Raw genomic sequence first — 25,519 nt, 5'->3', positions numbered from 1 at the left:
CTAAAGATGAAAGGTAAAGACCCTTAAGAGCTTTTTTATGAGATATGTTCTATGATAGTGATGATGATAATGATGCCTTCATGAGCTTGAGAATCCTAGACTTACGATTCATTGATGTTATTCCTTGTTGTTGCCTCACCTTATGATACTAGTTCTTTCAAGGCGAGGCATGGCGATGATGGTGTTCCATAATGTGATCAGAGGTTCCCGACCTTACGTCACTCCGATGGATTAGTAGTCTTTATTTGAGCTCTCATGCATGCGTTGGCTTATGTTATGATAATTACATCATGCCTATATGGCCGGGAAGCACCACTACAGTGAGTGTAGTGGGCGACTTATGGATGATTACACCGTGTCTATATAGCACCGGCAGCACTACTAGTGGGCGGCGTGAGATGATTACCCCGGACGCGGAAGGCTCGGACGCGGACTAATGATGTTATTGATTCAGACCAATTATGTATGTTTATGTGATATGTTTGAAAGGTAAAAGTGAGCATGCATGATTCCGCCTAAAGAGGCAAGCAGTTACAGTTATCTTTTCTTCCTATGCTTTCTATGTTTCCTTATTATGTTATCATATTTGTCTTACATACTCAGTACATTGTTCGTACTGACGTCCTATTCTTTTATGGACACTGTGTTCATGCCCATAGGTAGATAGGGAGACGGTGCAGATGCTTAAGAGCTTACTCAGCAGTTGTACAGGAGCGCTCCACTACTCCGGAGTTGCCATATCTTGGTATATTCTTTTGTGTATATAGTGGGGCATGGCGGGGTCCTGTCCCGTCCTTATGATTTCCGTCTTCAGTTAGAGGCTCGTAGATACCTATATGTGGGTTATAGATGTTATGTGACCTCTTCATTGTATTTTGTACATCATTTTTGTAGCCTTATGGGCCCATATTTATATATATGTTTGGGGGTTATTTGGAGATTGGTTCATGATAAGTGTGATGAGAATGACATATGCCAAGTCGAGTAGGATAGTCAGCATGATGAGTGGTTTTCAGTAGTCAACTTCGGGTACCCGTCATGGCCCACTAGTTGGGTCGTGACAATAAACACCCCCAAGGTCTAGTCTGAATAACACAAGAGCATCTAAAGAGAAATAGTACAATCTGGAATACTAATAAATATAGTGTCTATGTCTCTGAATAGAATAGGACATAAAGATAGAAAGTCTTCAAGGCAGCGGATAGCCATGCTCACCCTGGAAACTCAAGAGAAAGCTGAAGCGACAATCAGCCACACATCACGGAAGTGGATTCGACCTCATACTCTGCATTCATAAAAGTATGCAGCAAGTGCAGGTCAGTACAAACAACAGTACTGGTGGGCATCATCGGTCGACGAAGCATAGCTAACACAATTTAGATAATAAAGCAGATAAGCAAATAAACCAACAAGTATAAGACAATATAATCAATTCCAAATATTCATCATCACCTATGTAAAGCATCTAATCCCAAATGTGTCAAGTCTGAATATATCCAAACCAATCCAACATCACAATACAACACCAAATATCTCAAATCAAGTCATAATGCAATGCAATAATGGTATGAATGCAATGCACTGCCATGCAAATGCGGTGTACACATGTACTCCGGACGGAAATATCGACGTCTCAATAGCACAACTCAGTGTGACTCGCGAAGTCTAAGTCTCACCTATCCCGGATCTTTGCCCAAAAGACAGACGGGACCCCAAATTTTTACCCACGGGGTGTTCTTACCGGCACCACTCTGGGGGACTCGCGAAGTCCATGCACTAACAATGATTTCGGAACTAATATCGGATATCGACCATGCAACAACGATTCCGAAAATGATCATCGGACATCAGCCATCTCATGTCACTCAAGTAAAAGAGTTTTATCAAATATCAATTTCACTCAATCAATGATTCCGGGATGAACATCGGACATCGACCATCTCACGTCACTCAAATAAAACTGAGCCCAACTCATCAAGTGTTTTGTCAAATTTCATCAATATCTCAACAAAGGTATAATGAAAATGGGAGTGCGTGCAATGCATGAATCACATCAATAATCATGCTCAATATCACAAGTACCAACAATGGGTACGCCAACAACATATTCGAATCACAAATACTAAAAATGGGTATGCCAATAATATAACCGAATCACAAGTACCAACAGTGGCTACGCAAACAATATATCCAAGTACAAATACCAACAATGGGTGTGCCAACTATATTATAATCAAGATGGTAAAACAGAATCCAATATCTACCAACGACTCATGGCATCAAGCCGGCACAATAGAACAATCAAATCATACATAACCGGGTGGCTAGACCCAACACACCACAAGGCCCAACCTAAGGCAATATCCAACCCGACTTCATACCCGAAGGTTCACATGCTGTCTCCGACGATATAATCTAAATATGTGCATCGCTATACGAAGTCTCACAAAAGGTAAGCCATAACCTACCTGGATGATCGAACCGCAACACCAATAACTCACTCCTTTGCCTTGCCTTTCCGCTGAACCTCAGAACCAAAGTAGTCTAAGCATAATTGAAATCTAGATTAGAAATCATGAAGAATGACACTAATATTGTTACTATTCTTTTTTGGTCAATTCCAACCCCAGAAATTAGGAAACGGGACCACAAGGGCAAAACAGGAAAATTCGAAAGTAAAATATCAAATTAAGCACTAGGTGATCATAACCCAACCACTAATTGCTGATTTAACTCAAGGATTAGCCTAATTCTGATTTCAAACAAAACCCCCAATTTGGGTATAAACACTAAGTCTTCGATTCCAAAATTCAACACTAGAAATGGAAGATATATGATTAATAAGCTTAGATTCGTCAAAATCTAACATAAACATCATTAATTTCCTCATACATGAGCCTAAGGAAAAGTTCATCAAAATCCTCTTTCAACTTCTATCACTAAAGGATTATTAAAAGGAAGGGGGAAATCTAGGATGATTGTGATTAAGGAAGAGTAGAGGAATAGGCAAGATTTACCTCCAAGAATGTCTCCAAAATATCTCCAAGAACTGTTCCCCAAAGCTCTAATTTCGAAATGGGAAATAATGAGGGTCTAAGGGCTTATTTAAATCACACTTAATGAAAATACCTGGCCCGTCACCGCCACGACGGTAACGGGGCCGCTACAGCGCCCATAAGGCCGCCATAGCAGTCTGGCCAACAATACACATGGCCGCCCCAGCGGCCAACACACCGCAATAGCAGTGCCGCCATGTCGGGCACCAGGTACCAGAATCCCTCCAATTTTTCTAAGTCTCAATCGAAATCTCGAGCCATTCCCGAAGCCATCTACTCACAAACCATATACACAGACCCACACAAAAATACGCTACAAACGCGCTCGTAGCCTCGAAATTTCAAACGTTGGTGTCATTGACCAAGTCAACTCCCAACGCCTTAGTTCCACTTTCCAACCCAAGTCCCAAAATGCATCCAAGTGCATTGGGAACCGAACCAAATATACACACAAGTTCTAAACGAACATCCGGACCTCTTGGATTGGACGGAATTTTGAAAAAGGTCTGTTTACTCAAAAGTCAACTTTGGGTCAACCATATTTCACTTTAAGCCTATATTTCACAAAAGTTGCATGAATCCAGTCTAGACACCTCGGGAAGCATGCCAACGGTCCCCTCGGGTCAAGAATGAGTTAATCAAAGCTTAGGAAACTGTAAAAATACCGAAAAGGCTATAACGACTAAACGGGTTGTTACATCAGATACCAATTGAACTGTCGCTCGTCCTCGAGTGAAGAAAATGAAGGAAGCGGGAAAATACCTGAAGCAGTAAACAACTGAGGATATCGGCTCTGCATGTCGGACTCGATCTCCCAAGTAGCCTCCTCAACAGGATGGTGCTTTCATTGCACCTTTACCAAAGCAATCTCTTTCAGCCTCAACTTTTAAACCTGCCTATCCAAGATCGCGATAGGCTCCTCCTCATAAGTCAAATTCTCATCAAGCAATATAGAATCGCAACGGACAATGTAGGTACCATCGGCATGGTACTTCTTCAAAGATCGATACATGAAAAATTGGATGAACCCCCCGCTAAGCCCGGCGGCAATGCCAACTCATAAGCTACATCACCGATACAGTCCACAATCTCAAACGGACCAATATACCTGGGGCTCAACTTTCCCCTCTTACCAAACCTCACAACACCCTTCATGGGTGAAACCTTCAATAGAACCTGGTCACCAATAACAAACTTCAAATCTCGGACCTTCCAGTCCACATACATCTTTTGCCGACTTTGAGCTACCAAAAGCTTGGCCTGAATAACTCTCACTCTATCAAGGGACTCTCTTAACAAATACGTACTCCAAGGCCGAGCCTCAAACCCATCAAACCAACCAATCGGAGATCTACATCTCCTACCATACAAAGCCTCAAAAGGCGCCATACTAATACTCGAATTATAGTTCTTATTGTATGCAAACTCTACCAAGAGCAAGTGTTGATCCCAATGACCGCCAAAATCAATAACACATGCTCTCAATATGTCCTCGAGCACCTGAATAGTCCTCTCGGACTAGCCATCGATCTGGGGATGAAAAGTTGTACTGAGATATAATTGGGTACCCAACTCCTCATGAAATGCCCTCCAGAATCGGGAAGTGAAAATAGTACCCCAATCAGATATGACAGAAATAGGGACCCCATGCAATCTCACAATATCCCGAATGTACATCTTAGCTAACTTCTCTACGGTATAGGAAACCTGAACTGGGACAAAGTGAGTGGACTTAGTCAACTGGTCCACTATCACCCAAATAGAATCAAACTTGCCAAGGGTCTTCGGAAGACCCGTGACAAAATCCATGGTAATACTCTCCCACTTCCACTCGGGAATAGGCATCCTCTGAAGCACTCCACCGGGTCGCTGGTGCTCATACTTAACCTGTTGACAATTCCCACACTTAACCACAAAGTCAACTATATCTCTCTTCATTCGACGCCACCAAAAGTGTTGTCTCAAATCACGGTACATCTTAATCACCCCGGATGAATGGAATAGCCAGAGCTATGAGCCTTAGATAAGATAAACTGAATCAGATCACCAACACGAGGAACACACACGTATCCTCTAAACCTCAGAATGCCCTCAGAATCAATCACGGCCTCTTTGGCCTCACCTCTCAAAACTCTATCTCGAATCTTGCTCAACCGAGCATCCTCAAACCGACGAGTCCCGATCCGATCCAATAAAGACGACCTCGCCTCTGCATACAAGCCAAAATCTTGCCCGGGGTCGAAATATAAAAACGAACGAAATCGGCGGGCGGAGTCTGAACCTCCATGGCCAACAGATGCTCGAAAACAATCAATCGAGCTAAACTCCCCATACTCACTACCTTGCGACTCAAGGCACCAGCCACTACATTGGCTTTCCCGGAATGGTACAAAATAAAGATGTCATAGTCCTTCAGGAGCACCATCCATCGGCGCTGACTGGAATATCAGTCATTCAACAACGACTTCAGAATTGATCATTGGACATTGGCCATCTTATGTCACTCAAGTAAAAGAGCTTTATCAAATATCAATTTCACTCAAGAAACGATTCCGGGATGAACATCGAAAATCGGCCATCTCACGTCACCCAAGTAAAACTTAGCCCAGCTCATCAAGTGTTTCATCAAATATCATCAATATCTCAACAGTGTATCATGAAAATAAAAGTGCGTGCAATGCATGAATCACATCAATAATCATGCGCAATATCACAAGTACCAACAATGGTTACGCAAACAACATATCCGAATCACAAATACCAATAGTGGGTATGCCAATAATATAACCGAATCACAAGTACCAACAGTGGGTATGCCAGTAATATAACCGAATCACAAGTACCAACAGTGGGTATGCCAATAATATGTCCCAGTACAAATACCAATAATGGGCATGCCAACTATATCATAATCAAGATGATAAAACAGAATCCAATATCTACCAACGAGTCATGGCATCAAGCTGGCACAATAGAACAATCAAATCACACATAACGGGATGGCTAGACCCAATACACAACAGGGCCCAACCTAAGGCAATATCCAACCCGACTTTATACCTGAAGGTTCACATGCTGTCTCCGACGACATAATCTAACTATGTGCTTCACTATAAGAAGTCTCACCAAAGGTAAGCCATAACCTACCTGGATGGCTGAACCGCAACACCAACAACTTACTCCTTTGCCTTGCCTTTCCGCTGAACCAAAGTACTCTAAGCATAATCGAAATCTAGATTAGAAATCACGAAGAGTGACACTAATATTGTTACTATTCAATTTAGGTCAATTCCAACCCTAGAAATTGGGAAAACGAACCCACAAGGGAAAATGGGAAATTTAAAAGCAAAATATCAAATTAAGCACTAGGTGGTCATAACCCGACCACTAATTGCTAATTTAACTCAAGGATTAGCCTAATTTCTGATTTCAAGCAAAACCCCCAATTTGGGTATAAACCCTAAGTCTTCGATTCCGAAATTCAACACTAGAAATGGAAGATATATGATTAATAAGCTTAGATTCATCAAAATCTAACATAAACATCATCAATTTCATCATCATGAGCCTAAGGAAAAGTTCATCAAAACCCTCTTTCGACTTCCATCACTAAAGGATTATTAAAGGGAAGGGTGAAATCTAGGATGATTGTGATTAAGGAAGAGTAGAGGAATAGGCAAGATTTACATCCAAGAATGTCTCCAAAATATCTCCAACAATTGTTCCCCAAAGCTCTATTTTCGAAATGGGAAATAATGAGGGTCTAAGGGCTTATTTAAATCACACTTAATGAAAATACCTGGCCCATCCCGCCACGTCAGTAACGGGGCCGCTATAGCACCCGTAAGGCCACCATAGCGGTCTGGCCAACAATACACATGGCCGCCCCAGTGGCCAATACACTGCAAAAGCGGTACCGTTTGGACGACACTGGTGCCTCCATATCGGGCACCAGGTACCAGAATCCCAATAATTTTTCTAAGTCTCAATCAAAATCCCAAGCCATTCTCGAGGCCATCTGCTCACAAACCATATACACAAACCCATACAAAAATACCCCACGAACGCGCTTGTGGCCTCGAAATTTCCAACGGAGGTCTCGCTGACCGAGTAAAACCTCGACGCCTTAGTTCCAATTTCCAACCCATGTCCCAAAATGCATCCAAGTACATTAGAAATCGAACCAAATACACGCACAAGTTCCAAACGAACATCTGGACCTCTTGGAATTAACGAAATTCCGAAAAAGGTCCGTTTACTCATTAACTTTGGGTCAACCATCTTTCACTTTAACCCTATATTTCACAGAAGTTACCTGATAGACACCTCGGGGAGCATGTCAATGGCGCACCGTCCTCTCGGGTCAAGAATGAGTTAATCAAAGCTCAGGAAAGGGCGAAAATACCAAAAAGACTATAATGACTAAATGGGTTGTTACTGGGTATTTTCAAAACTCCGTGCCTTTGATCAAAGACACCTTCCTCCGACAGGCCAGAGTATTGTTAATGATCTGAGCCTACGAGACTTCTACCGATTGTCGGAGTACTTTCAAAGCTCCGCCTAAGATCGACACCTCTTCTCCTATCCTGTTGCAAGAACTACGCACAACTGATTCTCTTCTTTGATAAGATACGTATGCAGACCTTTTGAGTTCGGTATTCCTTATTCAAAAATCACGAAAAAAAATCCTCTATTTTGAAAAATGACAAAAATATTTTATTTCTTCTTACCTCTCTGAACGAACTCCGCACACCTAATTCTCATCAAAGATGAGATACGTAGGCAGCCCTTCTTGGGTTCGGTACTCTTATTCAAAAATTCCAAAAAAAATTAGGAATATTTTCAAATCATAGTTTGACTTGGTTGGTACCAACACAGTTAGGAGTTTGGATAGGAAAGACACAAGTAACAATTGCTATATAGAGAGGACTGTTTTCGTGGCAACCATATATTTTTTTTGTACCTCTCATTCACACCTTAAGTGACGAAATTTCTCTTGCACGCATCTAAGAGAAGAACAAATCCAACCTTATTGTTTCATGTGCATTGTGTGGTGAGCTTTAGATATCATTCAATTGCATTGCATTGTCGATCTAGAACTTGGCTTTAATGTCTGTTGAGGGAAAATTATTAGCAACACTTGGTTTAGGAAAGGATCGTAGGCTTTCTTTGACCCGTTTGAGCCTTTCTAGCCTACAAAATGACATTATCCCTGGCATACCCCCTTTGAGCCTAAAGCCTTTTCTTTGACAGCGATATCCTAAGTCTATACCCTTTCTGACTGCTTACACTCACTATTCCCCTCTTGGCCAGACCTCTCTGAGCGTACTAGAAGCGTGCAACCGCGGATAAAGATCCAAGTTGAAGCTGCCAGAGGCAAAAAGATACAAAAATCTAAGGAAAAAAAAAAGACAAAGGATGACCTCCAAATCAGGAACGATCCATAAAAAATGATTTAGTCATCATTCAGGATCTCAGGCAAACAACCCGTTATTCATTTTTAATTTTTGCACTTCGGCATACAACCAGAGTTAGCATCAGGACTTCGGGCATACAACCCAGGTCCTTCTCTTAATCCTCACAGAGTCTCGAGTATACAATCCCGAACTAAAAAAAAAGGTTCCAACTTGCAAAAGAAGTCGCACAAGTATAAAAGAAAGGGACAACAAAATGAAGAAGATCAGCAGTAGAGCATACAAATATCAAAGCACAGACATAAGGCAAATCTCAAGGAGGAATTAGTCACTCTTTACTCAAATAATATCCTACCCTTTCCCCATTCCAACATTACAACGCGATAATAAGCCCTACGTGATACTATGCCAAGGGTTCTCACATTAGTGGATGCTTATATAGCGGCCAAGCCTATGGTATCACAATTGTATGCATCAAACATCTTTCTAAGTGTGAGTGTACTTCTCTAGACGTCTCAAAGTTCAAAAATACTGAAATATGTGTGAAAAAGGGACTTTCTTTCTGGTGAGGGAACTTGAAACATGAGAATAGGTATAGTTCAAAACCTTTGCTTGAATCAATACAAACAAATCTTATCGATACTTAGATATGTCTGAGGTACCACTTTAAGCTATAAGAATTATCCCGAAGTCAATCTCAGTTAGCTGGAAAGAAAATGATGGGATTCTTATGCACAAAACTAATTGTTGGTACCAACCGAAGTCAAGACCTGATTATCTCTTCACTTCTTCATTTTCCAACATTCTTTACAACAAAAACAATGAAAAATTCATCAAAATAAATAAATAATTAAGGCGTCCACCTCCTAATGCTAGTATTTCATTACATTTACATTTTATAGGCGCCCAGCTTCTAATGCGGATATTTCATTTCAAGTACATTTTACAAGCACCCACCTTCTAATGCGGGTATTTCAATTCAAGTACATTTTATTGGTGCCCACCTTCTAATACGGGTATTTTAATTTCAATCAAGCACCCCCTTCTAATGTGGGTATCTTTTAATTCTAGTTCAGGCGCCCACCTTCTAATGCGGGTATTTTAATTTCAGTCAGGCACCCACCTTCTAATGCGAGTCTTTTAATTTCAGTCAGGCGCCCACCTTCTAATGTGGGTCGTTTAATTCTAGTTCAGGCGCCCACCTTCTAATGCGGGTATTTTAATTTTAGTCAAGCGTCCACCTTCTAATGCGAGTATTTTAATTTCAGTCAGGCGCCCACCTTTTAATGCGGGTATTTAAATTTCAGTTCAGGCGCCCACCTTTTAATGCGGGTATTTTAATTTCAGTCAGGCGTCCATCTTTTAATGCGGGTATTTTAATTTCAGTTCAGGTGCTCACCTTCAAATGCAGGTATTTTATTTTCAGTTAGGCACCCACCTTCAAATACGTGTATTCTATTTCAAAGCTCTGGCACACAAACCAAAGTATACATCAGGATCTCGGCACACAACATGAGATTTCATTTCATTTCAAGGCTCCGGCACATAAATTGGAGTATGCATCAAGGTCCTCACACACAATCCAGGACCCCTTCCCATTCAAAGCTTCGGCACACAACCCGAAGTTTTCATCAGGATCCCAGCACATAACTCTGTAGTTCATTTCAATCCATGGCTCTGACAAACAAATAAGAGTGTACATCAGAGTTCTATCACCCTGCAATAAATCATTCTCTGGGCCAACAAGTTTTCCTGAACTACAACCGATTTGACTCCCATCTCAGGGATATGTAGGTAGCTCTAATTCGAGCACGACCACTCTTTGTCCTACTCTTTCTAGGACCATTTTGCCTTAATAAACAGCACTGGGGCAAAATTTTGATCAGACGACCAAAATTTGCCACAATATCCAGCAGTTATCACCTTTCTAACTACATTGACTTGATGCTCGTGATGGACAAGATATGTAGGAAGCTCGATGAAGAGTTTGGTCATATCGGGGCAAGTTTCATTCTTCCCCCAAAGAAGTATATAACCTTGCACCCCCAGCGTCTCGTAACTCAATACCGGGGCAATTTTGGAAGCGATGTCGAAGGTACGTGAATGTTTTCCATCCTCGAACAAATCTGTTATAGCCCGTACTTTGTACGTTTGGATATCTCGAAGTCGTCGTGGAAAGTTAAGGGCGAAACGATTTTCAAAAATCATTTTAATGTGTAAGTCGTTATAAATATTATTTATGACTATTATTAGTATGGAAATATTGTGAAAGGTTAAGGGCAAGAAGAGAAATTCGCAAAATGGGCCGTGGAAATAATGCGGAAGGTTAGGGACAAAATGGTAATATTGAGGAAAGCCAAGCAAAACGGGAATTTTACACAAGTTCATGAAAATTCCAAAACAAAGGGCCATATTGGCCATGTGACAAAAATAAAGAAAAAGATGACCAAGAAGTCATCCTTAAAAAGGAAAAGAAAATTCTAGAAAAAAAAAAAGGAAAAAGAAAGAAAAATCTAGAGAGGGGCATGTGCCCCTCACATGACTAAGATAATTATATATATGTGGGAGTTGTCATCTTTTATTCAAGAAAAAAAGGAAGAACAAAACAAGAGAAGAGAGAAAGAAGGCCTCACGGCCAAGAAGAGAAAGAAGAGAAAAAAAAAAAAATCTTGGAGCCTTACTCTTTGGTCCAAAAATTCCTTTCTTCTTGAATTACTACTAAGCTTGGGACCCTCTTTAACATGGCATAATTTTTGTGGCAAGAAAGTACTTTAGTGGCAAGTGGAGGTTTTGGGAAAAAGGTAAGAATTTCATGTTCTTATTATGTTATGGAAGATTATATATGTTATAGTATGTAGAGATGAATGAAAAGTATGAAAAACTTGTGTGTTGAGAATATGGAAGTTTGCATGATGGTGCATATATATGCATGTGGCCGTATGGCATTATGTTGATGGAGAAGGATGATCAAATTTTGTTTGTTATGTTAATTGTGTTGTTGTGGCCTTGTAATGTAAATGGAAGGATACTAGTTCAAGTTAGTATGAAAATTTGGTTGTCAAGTTGTTCTAGGAAATCTTGTGATTTTATTATAATTTATGTAATTGTGGGAATGGAATTGTAAGGTGCAAATTGTTGTTGTTGATGATGAAGTTGGAAGATGGAAATATGTTATGAATAAGTATGCTAAAGATTAGAAGCTTTGGGTGAATTATGACTTTGACGGAAGTTTGTATATTTTGTGAATATTTCGTGGAAATGATATGAAATGATTTAGAATGGTATTGGAATGATCTTGATTAGTAAATGAATATGAGAATGTGGGTATTGAGTTGGAAATATGAAGTTAGAATGAAAGCTATTACACTATGTTGGAAAGAAAACTAGTTATGCCATATTGTGTTTCATAATGATTGTTTGTGTTGTTGGGTTGTTGTTGTTGATTTGTTAGCCGAGTTCCATTCTCGGATTTTCTGTGGTATTGTTGGCTGAGATAGAATCTCGGGGATGCTATGTGTATAGGGGAAATGCTGCCGGAATTTCGGTAGACAAACATGAATTTAAGTTGAAATCTTGGAAGCTACAACTCACAATTGGTAAACATGACCATTTGTAGATTTTGGAGAAAACGGATTCGAATTTGGAGGAGCTTAAGAAGCGGAAAAGGTATGTAAGGCTTACCCTTTCTTTCTCTTGGCATGTCCTAGATATACTAGGCTTGAATTTGGACCTCGGGGACAACTCTACTCTTCGGAATCCACGTCCGAAATTGCCCCTTTTTCTTTCAGTAGAATTGAATTAATTATGCTGCTAATGGTTGGAAAAGTTATCTAAACACCTAGAACTTGAACCAATGGGACCCGACTATCTTAAAACTATCATAAATGATATTATGAAATGTAAAATACGTAAATTGGGTACGCCACCTCATTTGACCCGAAGTGGGCCCACAACCCCCGAGATTTAATTGTATTGCTTTATTTGCCTTATTTCCGTAAGATAATTAAGGAAACCTTTGACTATCGTTCCGAATTTGATATAAGAATCTGGTAACTCAGATATAAGTATTCCGGTTGGACTAGTCTGATATGACCGCTTCGGTACGAATGATCCGATTTGAATATTTTGATAAAAGCATTCCGATGTAAATATTTCGACATAAGTATTCTAATCCAAGTATTCTGGTATAAGCAATCCGACATGAAAACTCCGATATAGTATTCTCAGCTATAAGTATTTGGGCATGAGTCCGTTGACCCGAGTATTCGATACGGGTGTTTCGTAAGTCTTACGTTCTTCATATGCGATCTCGGATCGCGTAAAAGTCCGAAGAGGTTTCGTATTTTAAAATGCTCACAACTTTCCGATACTAACTCGAAAGAACCCGAAACTTGTTCCGAATCCTCCGACGTCGGTCAGTATACCTATTCATTGAGTCTGGATTTATGTGCATGTGGTTTCTCACTACTCTGCTCGTGCAAGGCTCAATGTATCTGTTCACTGCGTCCCGGGCCAGGATCTGTTATCGTGCGCATGCTTCTGTATATGTATCTGTTCACTGCGTCCCGGGCCAGGTTCTGTTATCGTGCTCTTCTTCTGCATTGTTCACCGCGTCCCTCATAGGCGGGCCGGGCTCTGTTTATGCATATGATATTATGATCCGATGATGTGGGGACGGTGGCCGTGATGGCATATGATCCGTCCGTTCACCGCGTCCCGTACTAGAGGGCCGGGTTACGTTACCGCGTCCTCACCGGAGGGCCGGGATCCGTTATCGCATATGCTTACGATGATATATGATCCGTTATGCATAATCGTGGTCCGAAAATAAGCATTTTGATATTCTCGACACTCGATGACGATTTTGTAAGTCGACTTCCGCATCCCCGATTTTGATGAGGCTCGCCTATTATGCCTCCATACTTCGATTTTGATTACGAATCCGTCCGATATATCTCTCGTACGTCCGGCTCGTTCACGGATCCGTCTTGTATACTTCCGTACGTCCGACTCGATTACGAATCTATCCGACACGCCTCCGTACGTCGACTCGATTACGAATCCGTCCGACACGGGCTCCGTATGTCGACTCCGATTACGGGTATGTTCGATATAGTTCGCTACGTCCGATATATGACCTCGTTTGAGCTTTCGTACGTTCTCTCTCTCCGTCCGACCCGTGCCATCACCGTGCGCTCCGTATTTTTCGTACCTCTTCGGATATGCGATCCGTAATTGTAAAATAAGTATTTTAGTACTCGTCGACTCACTTACCCTGCCGTACTCCTTCTCGATATATGGGACGGTATGTCCGGTTTGTGTCCGAGAAATAGGCGTCCGGCATTTTGACTAATGTACTTATCTTTTAGTCTGTTTGTTTCGGCCATGATTACGTTTTCCGTATTGCATGCCTTACATGCTCGCACATTTTCCGCATCGACCCCCTCGTCTTCGGGGTCGCGTTTCATGCCGCGCAGTACTCCCGGCATGAGTGAAGTTATTATAGAAGATGTTCCACGGAGATGGCAAGCTCCATTTTCCCGAGTGCCGTCGAGTCGAAGTTTGTCCGTTATGATTTCGATCCGCGTTAGAGACTTTGCGTACGCGTCGTGGGTATTGGTTGTCAGTCTGTAAGCGGCTCCGTCAGCCGATATGTTGGTCTGTGATATATACCGAATTTGGTATGATTATAAATTTGTTCGATTTGAAAGCTACGAGAAAGAGTATATTTGAAAAAAATTTGACACGTATTTTATCTTATTTGGTTTAAAAAGTTTGGCGTGATTCTGTATGCGGTAAGAGTCTGAGGGTTCGCTCGGCCCTAAGTAAGGGTCGGGTGCCCATCACACCCTAGTAAGGTCGGGGTGTGACAAAGTGGTATCAGAGCGAGGTCTGTCCGTGGGGTTGTCTGCAAAGTCGTGTCCGGTAGAGTCCCCGTTTATGATGTGAAGCGCGCCACATTTATAAACGAGGAGGCTACGAGGCATCTAGGAATTGTTGACCATCTTTCTGTCATAGATCGTGCGATAGAGCCAAGTCATAGGAGAATGAAATAAGAAATCCCATCCGTAAGCCTTACATACGACGGAAGGAGGTAAGTATGGATATATTTGACCAGTTACCCGAGACCGGCAGTTCCGGATGGCAAGAATGTGATATGGAGTTATATACTCTGTAAGGTATTGATGGCATTTGTGGTGTACAGATTTCGGATAATAAGAATTTGTGAAGGTGATACGGAAGATTGAAAAGGGCAAAACGGTAATTGCACAAGAAAGGACGTGTTACGAAAATGCCTTAGAATCTGTGAAACTTTGACTGGCTTCAGATTATGTGATAAAGGTCATATGAAAAAGCGTACGCAATTATAGCGGTATTAAGGCCCTGAATCCCACTAAAGTTTCGAGGTTAAGCGTGCTAAGGTGGGAGGATGGGTGACCCCGGGAAGGAAGCAAGAAATTCCAAAGATTTAGTTGCAAAGGACAAATGAGAAACCAGAATGGCCTAAGTGAAGTCAGACTATACGAGAGGATTGGAGACCACAAAAGGCTACGCAGCATGCGACAGGCCCGATGAAAGAAGAAATGAAGAGTATGTCACGGTTCTGAAATCTGGATAGGCTTGAATAGTGTCTGGAAGTATTCTGTGGGTTAGTTGATACTAATTATATGTGCATATGTGTATGAACATGTATGATCTCTTATACGTGAGGGTATCGACGGAAAGTAAAAGGAAAACTTATGATGAGAAATCTTGCTATGTTATACGCGGAATTGAAAAGAAGAACTGTTGGCATATGAGGAGCTCCTTAAAGGGGATTACCATATTCCTAAGTATCAGGAAGGAAGCCTATGACATAAAATGAGGATTCGTGTAAAGGCTAAGGAGAATAAGGTAAAGGATAAGGTATAGACATAAAAAGAAGGGCAACTATAAGGGAACCCCCCCTCCCAAAGTGCTACAAGACCCCATAAGGACAGTTGAACATTCGAGGACGAATGTTCTAAAGGGGGGGAGGATGTTATAGCCCGTACTTTGTACGTTTGGATATCTCGAAGTCGTCGTGGAAAGTTAAGGGCGAAACGATTTTCAAAAATCATTTTAATGTGTAAGTCGTTATAAATATTATTTATGACTATTATTAGTATGGAAATATTGTGAAAGGTTAAGGGCAAGAAGAGAAATTCGCAAAATGGGCCGTGGAAATAATGCGGAAGGTTAGGGACAAAATGGTAATATTGAGGAAAGCCAAGGGGCAAAACGGGAATTTTACACAAGTTCATGAAAATTCCAAAACAAAGGGCCATATTGGCCATGTGACAAAAATAAAGAAAAAGATGACCAAGAAGTCATCCTTAAAAAGGAAAAGAAAATTCTAGAAAAAAAAAAGGAAAAAGAAAGAAAAATCTAGAGAGGGGCATGTGCCCCTCACATGACTAAGATAATTATATATATGTGGGAGTTGTCATCTTTTATTCAAGAAAAAAAGGAAGAACAAAACAAGAGAAGAGAGAAAAAGAGAAAGAAGGCCTCACGGCCAAGAAGAGAAAGAAGAGAAAAAAAAAAATTCTTGGAGCCTTACTCTTTGGTCCAAAAATTCCTTTCTTCTTGAATTACTACTAAGCTTGGGACCCTCTTTAACATGGCATAATTTTTGTGGCAAGAAAGTACTTTAGTGGCAAGTGGAGGTTTTGGGAAAAAGGTAAGAATTTCATGTTCTTATTATGTTATGGAAGATTATATATGTTATAGTATGTAGAGATGAATGAAAAGTATGAAAAACTTGTGTGTTGAGAATATGGAAGTTTGCATGATGGTGCATATATATGCATGTGGCCGTATGGCATTATGTTGATGGAGAAGGATGATCAAATTTTGTTTGTTATGTTAATTGTGTTGTTGTGGCCTTGTAATGTAAATGGAAGGATACTAGTTCAAGTTAGTATGAAAATTTGGTTGTCAAGTTGTTCTAGGAAATCTTGTGATTTTATTATAATTTATGTAATTGTGGGAATGGAATTGTAAGGTGCAAATTGTTGTTGTTGATGATGAAGTTGGAAGATGGAAATATGTTATGAATAAGTATGCTAAAGATTAGAAGCTTTGGGTGAATTATGACTTTGACGGGAAGTTTGTATATTTTGTGAATATTTCGTGGAAATGATATGAAATGATTTAGAATGGTATTGGAATGATCTTGATTAGTAAATGAATATGAGAATGTGGGTATTGAGTTGGAAATATGAAGTTAGAATGAAAGCTATTACACTATGTTGGAAAGAAAACTAGTTATGCCATATTGTGTTTCATAATGATTGTTTGTGTTGTTGGGTTGTTGTTGTTGATTTGTTAGCCGAGTTCCATTCTCGGATTTTCTGTGGTATTGTTGGCTGAGATAGAATCTCGGGGATGCTATGTGTATAGGGGAAATGCTTAGGAATTTCGGTAGACAAACATGAATTTAAGTTGAAATCTTGGAAGCTACAACTCACAATTGGTAAACATGACCATTTGTAGATTTTGGAGAAAACGGGATTCGAATTTGGAGGAGCTTAAGAAGCGGAAAAGGTATGTAAGGCTTACCCTTTCTTTCTCTTGGCATGTCCTAGATATACTAGGCTTGAATTTGGACCTCGGGGACAACTCTACTCTTCGGAATCCACGTCCGAAATTGCCCTTTTTCTTTCGGTAGAATTGAATTAATTATGCTCGCTAATGGTTGGAAAAATTATCTAAACACCTAGAACTTGAACCAATGGGACCCGACTATCTTAAAACTATCATAAATGATATTATGAAATGTAAAATACGTAAATTGGGTACGCCACCTCATTTGACCCGAAGTGGGCCCACAACCCCCGAGATTTAATTGTATTGCTTTATTTGCCTTATTTCCGTAAGATAATTAAGGAAACCTTTGACTATCGTTCCGAGTTTGATATAAGAATTTGTAACTCAGATATAAGTATTCCGGTTGGACTATTCTGATATAAACCGCTTCGGTACGAATGATCCGATTTGAATATTTTGATAAAAGCATTCCGATGTAAATATTTCGACATAAGTATTCTAATCCAAGTATTCTGGTATAAGCAATCCGACATGAAAACTCCGATATGAGTATTCTGCTATAAGTATTTGGGCATGAGTCTGTTGACCTGAGTATTCTGATACGGGTGTTTCTGTAAGTCTTACGTTCTTCATGTACGATCTCGGATCGCGTAAAAGTCCGAAGAGGTTTCTGTATTTTAAAATGCTCACAACTTTCCGATACTAACTCGAAAGAACCCGAAACTTGTTCTGAATCCTCTGATGTTGGTCAGTATACCTATCCATTGAGTCTGGATTTATGTGCATGTGGTTTCTCACTACTCTGCTCGTGCAAGGCTCAATGTATCTGTTCACTGCGTCCCGGGCCAGGATCTGTTATCGTGCGCATGCTTCTGTATATGTATCTGTTCACTGCGTCCCGGGCGTGTTCTCGTTATCGTGCTCTTCTTCTCTCGCATTGTTCACCGCGTCCCTCATAGGCGGGCCGGGCTCGTTTATGCATATGATATTATGATCCGATGATGTGGGGACGGTGGCCGTGATGGCATATGATCTGTCTCGTTCACCGCGTCCCGTACTAGAGGGCCGGGTTCGTTACCGCGTCCCTCACCGGAGGGCCGGGATCCGTTATCGCATATGCTTACGATGATATATGATCTCGTTATGCATAATCTGTGGTCCGAAAACAAGCATTTTGATATTCTGGACACTCGATGACGATTTTGTAAGTCGACTTCGCATCCTCGATTTTGATGAGGCTCGCCTATTATGCCTCCATACTTCTGATTTTGATTACGAATCTGTCTGATATATCTCTGTACGTCTGGCTCTGTTCACGGATCTGTCTGGTATACTTCTGTACGTCTGACTCTGATTACGAATCTGTCCGACACAGCTCTGTACGTCTGACTCTGATTACGAATCTGTCCGACACAGCTCTGTATGTCTGACTCCGATTACGGGTATGTTCGATATAGTTCGCTACGTCCGATATATGACCTCGTCTGAGCTTTCTGTACGTTCTGCTCTCCGTCTGACGTGTGCCATCACCGGTGCGCTCTGTATTTTCTGTACCTCTTCGGACATGCGATCTGTAACTGTAAAATAAGCATTTTAGTACTCTGGCTGACTCACTTACCCTCTGTACTCCTTCTGATATATGGGACAGGTATGTCTGGTTTGTGTCTGAGAAATAGGCGTCTGGCATTTTGACTAATGTACTTATCTTTTAGTCCTGTTTGTTTCAGTTATGATTCTGTTTTCTGTATTGCATGCCTTACATGCTCAGTACATTTTCCGTACTGACCCCCTGTCTTCGGGGGCTGCGTTTCATGCCGCGCAGGTACTCCCAGTATAGCTGAAGTTATTATAGAAGATGTTCCAGCGGAGATGGCAAGCTCCATTTTCCCGGAGTGCTGCCGAGTCGAAGTTTGTCTGTTATGATTTCTGGATCTGTGTTAGAGACTTTGCAGACAGCGTCGTGGGTATTGGTTGTCAGTCTGTAAGCGGCTCCGTCAGCCGATATGTTGGTCTGTGATATATACTGAATTTTGTATGATTATAAATTTGTTCGATTTGAAAGCTACGAGAAAGAGTATATTTGAAAAAAATTTGACACGTATTTTATCTTATTTGGTTTAAAAAGTTTGGCGTGATTCTGTATGCGGTAAGAGTCTGAGGGTTCGCTCGGCCCTAAGTAAGGGTCGGGTGCCCATCACACCCTAGTAAGGTCGGGGTGTGACAAAATCTTCCCCTTTATCATTTTCCTTTTTCTTCTTATTACAATTCTACTGACGGACAGAGAGTATTGTCAAAGCTCTACCAACATCTAGCTTCTTTCTCTGTATATATCATTTTAGCAATCCTTTGTCGATTCAAAATTGGCTTCACATCAATGTCTTCATCCGAAATATATTTCATCATCTCCGGTTGAAGAGGGACAAGCTGTTGACACCTAATTTTGCCTCACTGTGCTTAAATTAACGTTTTGAGGGGCCTGATTTGTTAAAGAGCACGGAATAACATTTTACACATTTGTACAATTTTTGACAATTTATTAATGATTATTGTTATTTTTAGGAATCTTATCAATTTATTGTCATTTTCGAGAATAATTATTTTTGCACATGTACGGCGTCATTTTTGGATATCTTATACATTAATACTTAGCTTTTTATATATATACTAACAATATTATTTATACATATATTAGTTAACTATATTTTAGTACTGTTCGTCAGTGGAGAGAAAAATTGAGCAATTAATCTTAATAGCAGACAAAGAATTGAATCAAGTCAAGGTCTTTTCACCTTTTAAAACGTGATAATTGAAGTGATGGGTTGGGTTCTTCATCCATTGGTTAATAGATCCTTACACATTGGTTAAAATGGTGAAAACCCCATTGGATAATAACCTAGGGATTCAAAATAGCATCAGCGGGACAAAGTGCTGTGGCACTTTATTTTTTGGACAATAGAAGGGGCTAAAATGTATTATAAACAAAAGGAAGGGGCCTTTGTATTAAACACACATTTACCATTTCAGATCTTATTCTCTCTAACTTTTCTCATATCATGATCAATCCCTCTATCTCTGTAGCCGACAAGCACAACCCCTTTCACCTTATTCTCCGACAAGCTTTTCGTCGGAGCTCCGGCCAAACGACTAAGCCCAGCCGTCCAACCCGTTGCAACGCCACAACTTGTTTTCCACCAAAAATTATAAAACCAGCCCCCTTATCCCCCTTTGTTCTCCTTACTGCTCCAGCGAGCAGCTTCTAGCACCGATGAATCGGAGCAACCAAATGCCACCATGCCACCACCACGACCCCTTTTTACCTCTGTTTTATATTGACAGATTTTGATCGGTGTTCCTTATTTTTTTTATATGTATATGTTTGTATAAATATGTTGCTTCTCATGGTACGTTGCTGGTTACTATGGATTCAAGTCGGGTTTGATACATTTGTGCAATTTCGCAGCGAATGTTGTTGTCCTCCGGAAGCCACCTCTTTGGTTGATTTATTCACATTTTGGTTACTCTGTTATTATTGTTGCTATGTCGTTCTTGGCTTGTCTTCATGTTGTTATTCTTGATTTTTTTAACTTTCCCTGATGTTCTGTTTGTCACGGTCCGGTGGTCATCACCTCTCACGATCTTACTACTGTAACTAATACATTTTCGGACTGTTTCATATTTTTCTTTTACCAATAATATGGTTTTGTGGCCGGAAAATACTACTCCGGCGATCAACGGTATTGCGATCGACCTTTTTCTGCTGACTCGCTATAATCTCACTACACCCAACTCGCCGATGAAGAAATTTCTGTCTGATTTCCAAGGTCTCCCCTGTACAAAAGACGAGTTTTTAATTTGAGTTTATTTATAATTTCTTTAACTCGCCTTGTCTGTTTAACTTGAAATTAGTCATTCTCTTTAGGCAAGACTTGGGCCGTCAACCATAAATAGATTAAATTGACTTGGTATAATTATTTTGTTAAGTAATTCACATTTTTGGTGTTTAGGCAAAAAATATAAGTTCATCCTTTATTTTATATTCTTTATACACTTTTAGTACATTTTATTTTTACGACATACATTTTATTTTCTTTCATATGCACTAATACACATTTTAGTAAAGTTAAATCCACATTTTTGACGCTAGGTAAATATTAGATCGTCCATCGATAAATATTTTATTCTTTAAAGGCATTATATCTTTTCAATTATTTTTTATACATAATTCCTTATACTTTTTTTTTTTTGCCAATACTTTTCACAATTTTTTTTTATTCCTATTCTTTTGATAGGTTATTCATTAAACAAACACTCTTTTACGAAACTGTGGAAACAAGTCAAATCGACTTCACTTTTTTCTGAATTCTTTTGTTTTATAATCTCTTTACACCAATGAATATTCTTAAATTCTTTTTACATTCTTTATGCACTGATGTACCTAGTTATAAAATTATTAATACATTTTATGTTTGATATACACTCTTTTATACTTGAATACATTGTTTATATGTTTAATATACATACATTCTTTTATATACATATACACATTCTTTACATACTTGATATACCTATTTTACATACTCTTATATTTTGTATACAACCTTTTTATAGTTGTATACATTCTTTAAACCAACTAATATACCTCTTGTTTCAATAGATATACACTCATTTTACTAACAAAGACACTACTATACAAACGAGGTATGTTTTCTTTACACTCCTTTATACGTTCCTATCGATATACATTTTTTGTAACTACTTGATACTTGATATACATACATTTTTTTATACACTATATACTTAGCATATCATCACCTAGTGTAGCTTTCATGAAATTACAACATTTTGAAAACAAGTAATAATAATGAAAAACATATAGATAATTCCCCTCCAGTATTCAGTTGAACTAAGTTTAAGGACTATTTTCGGATAGGCTCTGAGGGATGCTTAAAATCTTTTCCTCGGGATAAATAAAACCCTTATCTAGATTCTGTAATGACCCACTTGGTCGTTATGCGTGTTTTGACCATCTACCCTTCCTAGCACTTTCCCGAGGTTAGAAATGAGCGGACCTAAATAATTTGGTCGTGTTGTATGTGTTATTTTGTGACTTATAAGTGATTCTGTGATGTGTTTTAACTTGGTTTGTTGTTGGCTTGTGTTCATAGGGCCTTAGAATGATTTTGAGAGACTAAGTATAAAAAGTGGTGAAATTTCGGGCTCGCTGGTCAAAAAGGCCTCGCTGCAACGATGATCCTTCAACTAAGGATTTGATTTTACCAGGGTTCGTTGCAATGAAGAGCCAGCGAAACTGTGGTCGCTACAACGAAGGATAATTAAGTTTAATGACGAGTTAAGTAATTATTTCATGCCCACACTTCTCATAATCCCCAAAATAGTTCCCAAGAGCATAGAGGCGACTTTCTAAGGCTAGGACACTATTCTCCATCAAAGGTAAGCCTTAATCACTAACTTTCTTCGCTTAATGGTCATATTAGATTCTTGTTTCAATCAAAGACCCTTAATGGGAATTGAAGCGTAGAACACAAATACCAAGAAAATCCTAGAATATTAATGGGTTATTGTATATTGTTGTTTAATATTGTTTAATCATCTAAGAGTATAATCACTAATTCATGCTCAATTTCTAAAACCCCAAATTCTTAAGTTGAGTTCCAAAACCATTCATTGTTACTCTTAAAAATCAACATCTAAGCATGGATTATGATCTTACTAGATGGAATAACCAAAATATCCAATTAGAACACTTACCCAAAGGTCTTCTTCTAGGAACTCCTTCAATCTCCTCAAAATTTGCTCTCAAGGCTTAAAGGTTTTGAATGAAAAGCTAAGGGAAAAGACACTAAAAGAATCACATTGTATTCAGCGATCTGTGCACCTGCGCACCTAGGTTCACATTGGCGAACACGCACCGGCCGAAGAGACCTCGCCACGGCGCATTTCCCCAGAGTGCCAAAAGCTCACAGCGGCGGAGCACAGCTCGCTGCTGGGTACTCGCACCTGCGAGAAACCCTTCGCAAGGGCGGACTAGGGTCAACCAAGTGGTTTTTGACTTCCATCACCCGAAATCCCGAGACTCTCTCGGAGCCTCCTAGAGACAAACCAAATATGAAGACACATGTAAAAATGCGCTAAGCACTCACTCGCGCGCTTGAAATTTCCAAAAGAGGTCTCGTTGTCCAAGTCAACCCAAACGGGCAAAAACCAACTTTCCAACCAAATGACCAAAATGCCCCCAAGACCATTGGGAACTGAACCAAACACTCATACAACCTATAATTGACGTGCCGAAGCTAACAGGACCAATAAAAATCCCAGAAGACGCAATTACCCCCCGAAGATGCCTAAAGTCAACCTAACAGTTAAAGGTTACTTAACTTAGCAAATTCCCAAAACAAGCAAAAGGGAGGTTTCACAAAAGCAAAATAGGCAGAAACACGAAAGCAAGCAAAACGACCTAACGGTTCGTTACATCATCCACCACTAAAACACATGTTCGTCCTCGAACATCAAAGACATGAAAAAGGAAAACACGTGCCTGGGGCATTAAAAAGTTGAGGGTACCTCACCCTCATATCCAACTCGGTCTCCCAAGTAGCCTCCTCCACAAGGGCAACCTCTCCACTGAACCTTCACAGAAGCAATTTCCTTCGCTCTCAACTTGCGAATCTAATGGTCCAAGATTGTAATCGGCTACTCCTCATAGGACAAATTCTGATCAAGCATCACCGAATTCCATCTAATCACATGAGAACCATCTGAAACATACTTTTTGAGCATAGAAACATGGAACACCGGAACACTCGACAAACCAAGAGGTAGTGCTAACTTATACGCAACATCTCCAACTCTCTGAATGATCTCAAAAGGGCCAATGTAACGAGGACCCAACTTTCCTTTCTTTCCAAACCTCATAACACCCTTCATGGGTGAAAACTTAAGCAAGACCCCATCACCCACCATAAACACTAAGTCACAAACTCTCCGGTCCGCGTAATTCTTTCGCCGACTCTAAGCGGTGAGAAGCCTCGCCTAAATAATCTTCACTTCATCCAACGAATCCTTAAGCAAGTCCATACCCTAAGGCCTCACCTCAAAAGAATCAAACCATCCAATGGGAGATCGACATCTCCTACCATACAAAGCCTCAAACGGAGCCATCTCAATACTCAAATGATAACTGTTATTATAAGCAAACTCAGCCAAAGGCAAGAATTGGTCCCAATGACAACCAAAATCAATCACACACGCTCTCAACATATCCTCCAAAACCTAGATAGTATGCTCAGACTGACCATAAGTCTGGGGATGAAATGTTGTGCTCAACTCAACCCGAGTACCTAACTCCTTTTACAAATACTGCCAGAAGTAAGAGGTAAACTGAGTCCCTTTAATAGAAATAACGGAAATGGGCACTCCATACAAATGAAGAATCTCACGAATGTATATCTTAGCCAGCTTCTCAGAAGTATAAGTCCTCGAAACAGGAATGAAATGAGCTGGCTTAATCAAACGATCCACAATCACCCAAATGGAATCAAACTTACCCAAAGTCCGTGGCAACCCTACCATAAAGTCCATGTCATTCCTTTCCCATTTTCACTCAGGAATGGGCATCCTCTGAGAAAACTAGGCTTTTGGTGCTTACACTTCACTTGTTGACAATTCAAGTTCCAAGACACAAACTTTACAATATCCCTCTTCATTCTACATCACCAATAGTGTTGCTTTAGATCTCTATACATCTTCATAGCACCAGGGTGAATAGAATACCTCGAGCTGTGAGCCTCCGCCATAATCAAAGTAGTCAAATCTCCAGTCAGAGGCTCACACACTTGTTCTTTGATCCTCAGAATCCCTTCTTCATCAAGCCTTGGGTTACGAGCCTTTCCCTTCAACACTTTATCATAAATTTTGCACAACTTTGGAGCATCAAACTGCTAAGTTTGAATCAGCTTCAATAAACAAGAACGCGCCTCCACACAAGCAAGAACCCTTCCAGGTTTAGAATTATCAAGCCTAACCAAGGAATCTGCCAAACTCTGAATCTCCCCAGCCGAAGGCCTCTCCCTGATCTAGAGACAAGAAAGACTACCCATACTCACCGATTTCTCACTCAAGGCATCCGCGACCACATTGGCCTTGACCGGGTGATAAAGGATAGACAAATCATAATGCTTGAGTAACTCTAACCATCTTCGTTGGCTCATGTTCAGATCCTTTTGTTTTAATATATGTCGAAGACTCTTATGATCCGTGAAAACCTCACAATGCACGCCATAGAGATAGTGTCTCCAAATCATCAAAGCAAACACCACCGTCGCTAAGTCCAGGTCATGAACAGGGTAGTTTTTCTCGTGCACCTTCAATTGCTTGGAAGCATAGGTTATGACCTTCCCTTTCTCCATGAGAACACCACCAAGACCCAACTTCAACATATCACAATACACGGTAAAACCC

At 40.2% G+C, this 25,519-nt stretch overlaps 1 protein-coding gene across 1 annotated transcript; it reads right to left on the bottom strand.

Moving 5' to 3' along the window:
* Positions 1-23,752: 23,752 nt before the first annotated feature.
* On the bottom strand, positions 23,753-24,640 carry LOC132064509 (uncharacterized). The gene is made up of 3 exons (XM_059457511.1): positions 24,420-24,640; positions 24,152-24,239; positions 23,753-23,995 (listed from the first exon to the last, which is right to left on the bottom strand). Exons 1-3 carry the CDS (start codon positions 24,638-24,640, stop codon positions 23,753-23,755), a joined length of 552 nt encoding a protein of 183 aa, XP_059313494.1.
* Between the last annotated feature and the right edge of the window lie 879 nt (positions 24,641-25,519).

The sequence above is a fragment of the Lycium ferocissimum genome, chromosome 1, assembly GCF_029784015.1.
Source record: "Lycium ferocissimum isolate CSIRO_LF1 chromosome 1, AGI_CSIRO_Lferr_CH_V1, whole genome shotgun sequence".
In the NCBI taxonomy this organism is placed as follows: Eukaryota; Viridiplantae; Streptophyta; class Magnoliopsida; order Solanales; family Solanaceae; genus Lycium; species Lycium ferocissimum.
Note: the sequence above shows the minus strand (reverse complement) of the source record. Positions and strands in the feature narration are given on the sequence as shown.

Excerpts from the sequence above, each read along its gene's own strand:
- LOC132064509 (XM_059457511.1), bottom strand. The coding sequence starts at position 24,640 with ATGGACTTTATGGTAGGGTTGCCACGGACTTTGGGTAAGTTTGATTCC. Across the intron at positions 24,240-24,419 it reads TTTACCTCTTACTTCTGGCA|TTATCATTTGAGTATTGAGA; the intron begins GTATTTGTAAAA and ends TTATAATAACAG. Across the intron at positions 23,996-24,151 it reads GATGGTTTGATTCTTTTGAG|TTTTCACCCATGAAGGGTGT; the intron begins GTGAGGCCTTAG and ends GTCTTGCTTAAG.